This window comes from Terrapene carolina, unplaced genomic scaffold (assembly GCF_002925995.2).
Source record: "Terrapene carolina triunguis isolate 2854851 unplaced genomic scaffold, T_m_triunguis-2.0 Scaffold132, whole genome shotgun sequence".
Lineage (NCBI taxonomy): Eukaryota > Metazoa > Chordata > Testudines > Emydidae > Terrapene > Terrapene triunguis.
In genome coordinates, this window is record NW_020664483.1 from 10593567 (window position 1) to 10604522 (window position 10956).

General features: G+C 41.8%; 1 protein-coding gene across 2 annotated transcripts in view; it reads right to left on the reverse strand.

Moving 5' to 3' along the window:
- Window positions 1-498: 498 nt before the first annotated feature.
- Window positions 499-10956, reverse strand: part of TASP1 (taspase 1) — a 172261-nt gene continuing 161803 nt past the window's right edge. The window contains exon 13 of one of the 2 annotated variants that reach the window (XM_026653183.2): window positions 499-1436. In XM_026653183.2, coding sequence (XP_026508968.1) covers window positions 1344-1436 — 93 coding nt within the window. In that variant the 3' untranslated portion in view covers window positions 499-1343. The remainder of the gene's footprint in view (window positions 1437-10956) is intronic. The other variant, XM_026653182.1, reaches the window with a different exon arrangement.

Here is a 10956-nt window from a genome sequence, read left to right on the forward strand (position 1 = left end):
AGTACACTGTTGGGTGAACTATATGTTATTGGACTACATACTTATCCTGTACTTCTGGAGAAAGGTAAAATGGAGTATCTACTTTCTGTTACCAAATTTGAACAGAAAAAAAAAAAAAAAGATATAAACTACCGTTGTTTCTCTTTGGCCTATCTACAAGACATTGAACAAAAGTTGGTCGTTACAAAAAATCTTATGGTGCCATCATTGCCAACAGGAAGAAGACTACTGAATGGATGTTTGAAACTTAAGAACTCATCTTCAGAACTCAAATGATTTGCTAAAATATCAGAACTGGTGTCCAGAGATAACTGACTGTTTATACTTACAAGGCAGATGTGGCCTACATAGATATATGAATATGTTGCTTTTTAGAATATGTGGGGAAAAAGTATTACAGTAAATTTATGCATAATGCATACATATTAGACACATTAATATACATACACACATGCTGTAAGTGAACTTTGAGGAAGTCACTTTTTCAAGAAGAGGGCTACTATCAGATTTCTCAACAATAATACACATACTTAGCATACAGTAATATGCTCGTTTATTTCCGTACCTTTTTCTTAAAATATATATTTAAACAAGAAACAAAGAATAGTATTGAATCTTTCCATAAACTTTGTTTTCTTATTTACATTGTAATATTCCATTATACACAAAGTAAAGACTGCATTACGGTACATTATCTTTATATAACTTTTTTGTAATACATACAGCTTGAAGCTATGTAACATCTTAGCTTGGGAAGAGAGATACAACTTATATTATAAGACTATTTAAAAACAATTCTGGCCATAATTCTGCTCTAGATTGTTTCACTGAAACCATTCTTTGTCAAAGAAAAATGCCCCACATAGGGGATGAAGAAGCAGTGTTTAAGTCACCACTGGATCCACTTAAACTTAAAAGAAGTGTACAAACCACAATCACTTTTGCATTACTACACAACTACCTCTGAGGCCCATTACTTCCTAATTTAGAACATGAATGACAGTTACTATCACATCTTTAAATTAGTTTTTTTCCATAGTTTTAGGGCATTATTTTTTAAACTGTAAACAATGAAAATTTAAATGCAACATTAATCATACACTATCTTCACCTGCACAACTAGGAAGTGTTCTGATTTGTTTGGGAGAAAAATGAGCATGCACACACCCATTCACACAGAATGAGTATAAATAACAGCAGCACTTATCTCAATTTATGGTGCACGTGGTTGCAATAAAGAGTATAAAATGAGAGTAAAATTCCCAACATCTGTTAAAACACAAAAGAGCTTATTCTACAAAACGTCATTCACATTCTCTGTATGGAGCTGAGGAGGAAGCTGTTCAGTTTGCTGGGGTCTCCAGCCGACAGACTCCTCCTTCGATTGCCACAGACTGCCCTGCCACAGCTCCAGGAGGAAGTCTCGAAATGTGAGTCTGTGGAAAAATTGTGAGAACTTTAGCAATTGCGGAAAAAAACAGAGAGAACTGAAAGCAGGTGGAATGGGTGGACACAAAGGCATCTTAAAAAGCCCACAATGTTTACATTGTTCAGTATGAACATATATACATGCAAATTACAACACAACTGAAAAAGCTGCAGACAGGGAATGTTTAGTATAAAGAGGACATTAATAGGAGGGGACATAGTAGACTTATGCAAAATAATACGTGCAGAGCAGGTAAATTGGGTGCTGCAGTTTACCTTACCTACTAAGTGAACAAAGTGACTTCAGTAAAGTTGACACAAAATTAAAACTGATAAAAAGAAAATACATTTTTGCACAATACATAATTGATATGTGCAGCTCCATGACAGAAGGCATCATTAACGCCAAAAGTTTAGAGGATTAAAAAAAGGGTTAGAACTTAATATGTTTGTAGGACACAAACTCATGCTTCAAAGCTTAAAGCCAACTTTAACTGACGAAAAAGGTAGGATGAAATTTCTCCAATGGGCACTTTTTTGCAAAAATGTTTTGAGAAAAAAAAAAAAGTATGGTCATGACAGTATTTCAGCAGGAAAGATCAAAACATCCATCTAATATACTCCTTTTGTATGAGAGTTTAGTTTGTCAGATTGCTAGATGGATTTAATATATTATTCTCTATTTATATTCCGGTAATGCTCAATGGCCCTAATGATATAAGAAGACACCATCCCTACCACACACAGCGGGTTATTACTGGCTGTGAAACTACACTAAAAGGACATCTAAATATATTTTCCATATATTACTTTTCAATGTTAGTAATTGCCAAAGCTATCAAAGTGATATTATACAATTATGAATGGAAGAGGAAGTGGCTTGATACATTATTAAGTTGTGGGCCAACTATGAAAAAAATTGAGAAACTATCTTGAGTCATCCAGTCCTCCATTTCTGAAAAATATCTGTTTATTGGTTTTATATTGGCAAACATGGTTATTCATTATATCCAAAGGCATGTCTGAGCCCTGTTGTGTGATAAGAAGTGGCACTGCTTCAGTTTATTGTCTGTCTATTGTTTTACCTTCGAGGGAGTCATGTAAAGCCTTATAAAGAACTTACAACTTGACACATACCATTCGTCATGTTTAATGGTGTCTAGTTACTCCTTTTCCCATGTGTTTATTGGGGTTATAGAATTCACATTGCTCATAACAATAGCTTGACATAACGGTCAGTTCTCCTCTTCAGTCCATATTTGTTGTGCTCTATTTTGTAACTGCAGAAGATTTGTTTTATTACATTCTAATCTCCTACCAAGGAGGACAGATCTGTAAGTACTGAAGAAATTGCTTTATTTTCCAGTGCACACTTTGTTGTAAATGGGCAATGATAAAGACTTTACAGTACCAAACATGTATGTAAGCGTATTCTGCCTTATTGTTAGTGCTGTGTTACTGTTACATGTAACCCATCATTGTTTCCATATGTAGCATTGTTATACGATATCAGCATATATCTTAGTCCACATGGTGTTGATTCTGCAATATAATAATGCTACATATTGAAATAATGGTGGATTACATGTAGGGCCAGATGGCTAAAGCAGTGCTTGGTGCACTGGGAGCGGTGTCACAGCCAGCTTTCTACAACCTTTCTGCCCACCCCTCAACTCCCAGAGCTGCTGATTTAGGCTCTGCTGTAACTTAAAAAAGCTTCAGGGCTACTCTATGGTGTGTTCTACACTACAGGGTTAGGTCAACTTAAGCTGCCTTGCGTCAACCTAACCATGGAAGTGTCTACACTTAAATTTTGTTCCCACTGATGTAACTGTCCTGCTACGTCGACTTAACTCCACCTTCACAAGTGGTGTAGAGTCAAGGTCAATGTAGTCAGGTAGACCCAGTGTCAGTGTAGACACTGTGCTGCTTATGTTGACTGTTACTGGCTTTCAAGAGCCGTCCCACAATGCCCCACACTGACAGTACAATCGATAAAAGTACTCCTGGTGAGGATGCGCACCACCAACACAAGGAGCAAAGCGTAGAGATGCACAAATGATGTAATTATTACAGGGGCTGTGTGCCAACGTAAGTTAGGGCAACTTAGGGCATGGCTACACTTGCAAGCTAGAGTGCATTAAAGCAGCCCCAGGCGCCCTAACTCCTGACCCGTCCACACTGGCAAGGCATGTAGAGCACCTGGACTCTGCACCAGGAGTGCTCCTGGTGGTCCAACTCCACGAAAAGCATAACGCTTGTTGCACCTCCGCTGAAACGCCCCAGCGTCAGTGTGAATGAGGTGTTGCATCACTGCGCTTTGATCAGTCTCTGGAAACGTCCCATAACCGTTTCTAACAGCCGGCATGCTTATCTGCTCTGGGACAAAGCAAGCCATTAGTGTGGAATGTTGCTTGCTGTGAGTGTGTGAGAGAAAGAGGCGGGGGGGGGGTCTGAACTTACAAGACAGCATGCTGACACACTCTCTCCCCCCACATACACGCAACACACTCCCTGTCACACTCCACCCCACCCCCCGCATTTGAAAAGCACGTTGCAGCCATTTGAACGCTGGGATAGCTACCACAATGCACTGCTCTTTCTGGCATTGCAAGAGCTGCTAATGTGGCCACGCCAGTGCGCTTCCAGCTGAGAGTGTAACACTCGGCAGCGTTTTCCCTGCTGTGGTCTCTGAAGACTGGTTTAATTCCCAGCGCTTTACATCTGCAAGTGTAGCCATGCCCTTAATTTTGCAGTGTAGACATGGCCTAATCAGTATTGGATGGTAACAGCACTCCCAAGGGCTTAGGGAGGGTGAACAGTTACTGTTGTCCACACTACAAAGATTTTGTCAGTATAGCTATACCAGCAGTGCTCTCTGTGTAGATGCACTGTATGCTGACAGGAACTTTTCTGCCAGCATAACAACATCGCCTCCCTGAACAATGTTAGCTGCGCCAACAGAAGTACTCTTCTGTGAGCATAGCTGTGTCAACACTAGGGGTTTTGCCGGCATAGCTATGTCAGCTAAGGGGTGTGGTTTTTTCATACCCCTGACCGACATAGCTATGCTGACAAAACTTTATAGTGTATCACACTGCCAGAGAATCACCAGCACACACTGTTCCTGCAACACCCTCATGTATCCCATATGCTAGAAGTTAGGGAGGAGGATAGCAGTTTCCCTGGCTATTATGCCACTCAGATTCTTCAGCTGTACTCTTAGGGTAGCTTTAATTTTTTTTGTGCCAGGACAAGGATCGGGTCTGTAATGCTCATGCAATACGATTATCTGTCGCGTATACTGAAGTTGCACAAACCGATACACTGGAGACACAAAGCTGATCACTTAATTCTGGGAATTTTATTATTTCATAATAGTTAAATATATAACAGGTTCAGCTGATTCAATTTCATTGGCGGACGTTCTGGTATATTTTGCATTAGATCAAGGGACTTGGGCAAAAAATGTACACCTATTTTGCCCGTAGTCTCATTATAAAATGGTGAGCTACATTTACTTTTAAAAAGTTGTATTTTTAAGATTATGGGCTGGATTCTGCCAGTCTTCCAAGTGCTGAACTCTCAATGCTAGTGCAAGCTTCAGGAGAAGAAGACTTGCAGGATTGGGCTTTATTTCTTTAAAGAATACTGTTTCAATTGGGGGAGATGTCACTGGCATGATCCATCGGCCTCAAACTTGGGTCACAGGAGCAGCCAAGCTTCAACTGCCCACTTGGGAGCCTGCTGACAACCCAGGACCCATGGAGCCCAGCCCCAGCTCGAGGCTCCACCTCTGATGTTCCATTGGTGGCATCTCAGAGCAGCCAACTGGCCCGCTGGCCGTATTTAAGCCAGGAACAGGAAACTGTCCGAACAACTGAGCTCCACCCTGCTCTGGACCGTGTGCCTCCTACTCCTGTTCCCCCAGCTTGACTTCCTGGTGTCCTGACCTGGCAGGGCTCCTGACCTCTGACTTCTGGTTCTGATCTCTGGTTGGTCTCCTGCCTCTGAATCCCAGCTGACTCTTGACTCCTGGCTGTGGACTCTGACCACTAGGTCTGGTTGCCTATGACCAGGCCCTGACAGTCACTTTATAAAATAGAATGACTTGTAACTGCTCCACTAACAGTGGGAGGCCAGACCGTGAAAGCCTTATTTATGCTGTTGTGCACTTACTTGAGCCCATAGTCCCATTAATCTTAAAAGGTCCAAGGATTGCACAATTTAACACATTGTGAGGTGGTATGTTTTGAAAGTCTATGAGTCGAAAAGATAAAACAGTAATAACACGTATCAGTTGAGCAGAATGTTATTTAGAACCTTAACCACAATTCACTGTGAAGACATTCTCTATTCCAGAGGCACAGCCTCTTTTAATCCCCTCCTTGATAAGGCTATCCTGGTGTCTGCTCTTAGGTGGTCTTTTTTTCAGTTAAATGACAAAATCAGATTTAATTAAAAACATTTTAAGGTTTTCATTTTACTGGTTCAACTTTGATCCTTAGCCCTCCTACGTGATATATGAGCATCTTTCTACTTTTAGAACAATTTTGGTCAAGATCATGATTTACCACTTCAAGAAGAGAGGGTTCCCTTTAAATCTCCTATGGTTCCCCTCAAATGCAACTGATAATTTTGGGAACTATTATTTCAGAGTTAACCTTCCATTTGTTTAAAAAAATTTATAAGAACAACTGGTAGAACCAAATTTGCAAATATCTTTTTCTAAGGTCTATTTAAAACCCCAAATAAAGTTAGAGCCATCATGTAAAATCAATTTTCTTAGTAGTATGCAGTAACAGTCTTTACTCAGTAGAAGCATGCTACTGATCACGCAATATAATACCACAGTCAATGTGGCTCAGTGGCCTAATCTGAATCAGACATCCATTATGAAGTGGAGATGGTCATGGCAGAGTACAGTATTGGAACAAAGAAACAGTACAGTATGAGGCATGGATGCCCACAGATTCTGCCAAATGGCACAGGGCAAATATTTTTTACCAAAACAGAACCACCAAAATTTCTTAGGCCTGCAGTAAGACATTCATTTATTCATGATAAAGGCTTTGATTTTTGAGACGTGATTTTTCTAACCCAAATGAACTGTGGGCACAATTAATAAAATTTGCACTTACCTGCTTACCCCACAAATCAGGTAAAGTTAGATGCCTCAATACACCCACAAATAACTGCAGGTGAAAATCGGGAGGCTGGGTTGAGTTACATATTGAAAAATCACTCTAAATATACTTATTATTTCTAAAATAAAGACAGTGACTAGCTGTTGAATATGAAACCTCAGTGAGAACTTGAACAGATTTTTCAAAACACAAGACGTTTTAACAGATAATCAGTACATTTGTATCTCAAATGTGTTATTTAGACATAGGCACTCTACTCTACTTTTTTGAATATGAAAAGGATTTCCAATATATAAAAACCTAAAGTACACTTCCAAAATCTGTGTCTCCCCTTATTGAACTACCACACACACACACACACACACACACACATATATATATAATCAAAATCCTTGCATGTGTCTTGATATATAAACTTTTCTCATCATCTCTTTACTTGGCATGCACTCAGTATCAAGTAATAAATGAAGTACCAACCTATTTTATGCATAATGTTTCAGGTAACTTTTACCCAATAGCAAGTAACTATTATGCCAAACAGAAAAAATATTAAGATGCCTTTTTAAAGAGAAATAAGATCACATTATTTTATTTTTAAAATATCCATAGCTATTTCATGTTGTATGAAAAAATAGCCTTGAAGTGCTATACATTTTATATTCAATTAAACTCCCAAATGACCTTTTAAGATTAGACTCTCATCAACCTTTATTCTTAGGCATAACAATTTACACTAAATACATGTCTCCTTTGATTTTAGTAAGATTTTCAGACTCAGCCACCTTACTTGTATAGTTTGTTACTGTTTTTTTAATAAATACCCACTACACAACACATTTTTAATTCTTGCTGGATTTAGGCTTGTATGGAAAAGAAAAGGACAGGAGAGCTTTTAGTTAGATTAGTTTGTACCTTTAGCTTTGCAAATAGAGGGAACCTAAATCTGGGGGCGGGGGCGCAAAAAAAGCATAGGAAGAGAAAACAAGTTCCACTCCCTTCTTCCGGCCCCATGGAAGCTTCTCTGTTAGTGCACTGTGGATCAACAGGCAGGGCTGCCAACTTTCTAATCACAGAAAACTGAACAGACTTGCCCCACTCCTTCCCCATGGCCCTGCCCCTTCTCCAAGGCCCTGCCCCCCGCTCACTCCATCCCCCCTCCCGCCGTTGTTCGCTCTTCCCCACCCTCACTCACTCATTTTCACCGGGCTGGGTCAGGGGCTTGGGGTGCAGGAGGGGATGAGGGCTCCAGCTGGGCTGAGGGCTCTGAGGAGGGGCCAGAAATGAGGGGTAAAGGGTGTGGGAGGGGGTTAGGGTTTTGGGGTGGGGCCAGGGATGAGGAGTTTGGAGTGCAGGAGGGCACTCTGGGCTGGGGCCAAGGGGTTTGGAGTGCGGGAGGGGGCTCAGAGCTGGGGTAGAGGGTTGGGGTGCAGGATAGGGTGAAGGGTACATAATCCGGGCGGCACTTACTTCAGGTGGCTACTGGGAAGCAACAACATGTCCCTCCAGCTCCTAGGCAAAGGTGTGGCCAGGGGGTTCTGCCCATTGCCCCCCTCCCCCCCCCGCCCCCCGCAGGCGCTGCCCCTGCAGCTCCCATTGGTTGCAGTTCCCAGCCAATGGGTGCTGTGGAGCCGGCGCTCAGGGCAGGGTCAGCATGCGGAGCCCACTGGTTGTGCCTATGCCTAGGAGCCGCAGGGATATGTTGTCGCTTCCCGGGAGTCGCGCAGAGCCAGGTAGAGGGCCTGCCAGCCCCACACCAACCAGACTTTAATGGCCAGGTCCCTTTATGACCAGATGTTCCAGTCAAAAACCGGACACCTGGCAACCCTATCAATAGGAGATGGATCAGGGGCAAGAGGGACAGCCTGTCAACATAGTACATGCCTCACCCTTCCTGCTGGGAATATGCAGAATAAGATATTAACTCTGTGAGAATCATTTTACTTTGATGTCCCCCTTGAAATGAAATGAGGTTGGGAGGGCCATATAGAAGCATGGCTGCCAAAGGAGAACAGCTGCTATGTGGACCACGAAGAAAAGCAGTAGTCCTGGACCTCTATTGGTTTAGACTACCAAATCTCATCTATAATGAAAGAGAAGGAGCAGACAAACATCACTTGAAGTGGGGATTACAGTGAACGAGAAGCTGGATACAAGTCAGCAGTGTGCCCTTGTTACCAAGAAGGCCAACAGCATATTGGGCTGTATTAGTAGGAGCATTGCCAGCAGATCGAGGGAAGTGATTATTCCCCACTATTCGGCACTGGTGAGGCGACACCTGGAGTATAGCATCCAGTTTTTGGCCCCCCACTACAGAAGGGATGTGGACAAATTGGAGAGAGTCCAGCGGAGGGCAACGAAAATGATTAGGGGCCTGGGACACATGACTTACAAGGAGAGGCTGAGGGAACTGGGGTTAGGTAGTCTGCAGAAGAGAAGAGTGAGGGGGGATTTGATAGCAGCCTTCAACTGCCTGAAGGGGGGTTCCAAAGAGGATGGAGCTAGACTGTTTTCAGTGGTGGCAGATGACAGAACAAGAAGCAATGGTCTCAAGTTGCAGTGTGGGAGGTCTAGGATGGATATTAGGAAAAACCATTTCACTAGGCGGGTGGTGAAGCACTGGAATGGGTTACCTCAGGAGGTGGTGGAATCTCCATCCTTAGAGGTTTTTAAGGCCTGGCTTGACAAAGCTTTGGCTGGGATGATTTAGTTGGTGTTGGTCCTGCTTTGAGCAGGGGATTGGACTACATGACCTCCTGAGGTCTCTTCTGACCCTAATATTCTATGATTCTATTTTTGTAGGATACTGGGAGTGGAAGCTTGCATTGGTGTTTTTTGTTCTTGATTTTTTTTTTAATAACTACCAATACCCTGCCCGTGCAAGGTAGCTCTGTTATGATTTGCTTTTGAACTCTATAGACCCTTCCCACTCCTCTTGAAGCCCAAACCAAAAGGGTAGTCTTTCTGGCCTGGAATAATTGTTAATTACTGTAAGAACAGTATATGATTTCTTCTTTTGGATCAAATGTATCTTTCAAATCTGAATTACTTGGTTTAGGATTAATTTTTTTCTTAAACTACACATGTTGTGCCAAGAAAATTGTTATTTGGTGCCTCATTTGATAAAATATTCTGACATGACTTGAAAGGTGAACTGTACTAGCTAATATGACAAGCATTTATTAAAGTCTTTAAAATAAAAACACCAGTTTAAGTGCTCTCCAAAATGATGTCACTTGGCCTTTTTTGTGCATATAAAAGTAATAGTGCTTGTCAATGATTAGCTCATTTCTTTCATTAAAGCCATAAACAGAATGTGAAATTGTAGGGATATTAAAGAAGGTACTAACAGTGATTCCCCCAAGTGACAGTGACCCCCTCATAATTTGTCCCCCACACTTTAAAATCCAACAGTTTCACCAAGTACAAAAATCTCTTGGGTCTTCTGTTAAAACTTGTAAGCTACTGTCTGTAGAAACCATTGATTATATCTATCCTGTGAAAGATACTTTATTACTATGTAAAACTTACAAACAAGTTAATAGACTTTGTTCTTGAAGTAATTGATACAATGTAAACAAACACTATAAGCCATTAAGTGACTTTCACTTCATTCAACGGCTCCTAGGACAGACCCCCCACCCTCTGTGATTAAAGGGCCGGGAGTCTCAAATGAATTAGCACACACCCTGAAAGTGGTGGAGACAGTAAATTAAAATATGGTTAAGATATGGAATGTATGCTGATGAATGCTTGATATATATGAATGGTTAGGGAGGTGCCAGCCTAGAAAGGGAGTATCTATCGGCCGAAGAATGTGTCAAGTGGATGACCAGAAAACCCCCGGAGGGTAAACTGGGATCCACCCCATCACCTGGAAGGATGAGAAACACAAACTTTGGACAGTTTGGAGCCACCAGGAATGTGCCCAGGAATGTGTCCAGGAATGTGTCATCTGCTGATTGAGTCAGCAACAGCAGGTTGAAACAGCTCCCATAGACTAACATAGGAATTAATTCCTATAAGAATGGACTCTCAAGACTGATGACTTTGAGTCTCTGGTTCTGCTGCCAACCTCCAGGAGCATCAGGTGCATCTGACACAGACTCGGCTCCATCCTCATGACCAAGATACCTGGCCAGTAACTTGGCATGAGCAACTTCTAGGCTGGTAACTATGGCCTGGTCTACACTAGGCTTTTATGTCGAATTTAGCGCCGTTACATCGATTTAACCCTGCACCCGTCCACACCACGAAGCTATTTAGTTCAACATAGAGCTCTCTTAAATTCGACTTCTGTACTCCTCCCCAACGAGAGGAGTAGCACTAAATTCGAAATGGCCATATCGAATTAGGCTAGGTGTGGATGGAAATCGACGCTAAT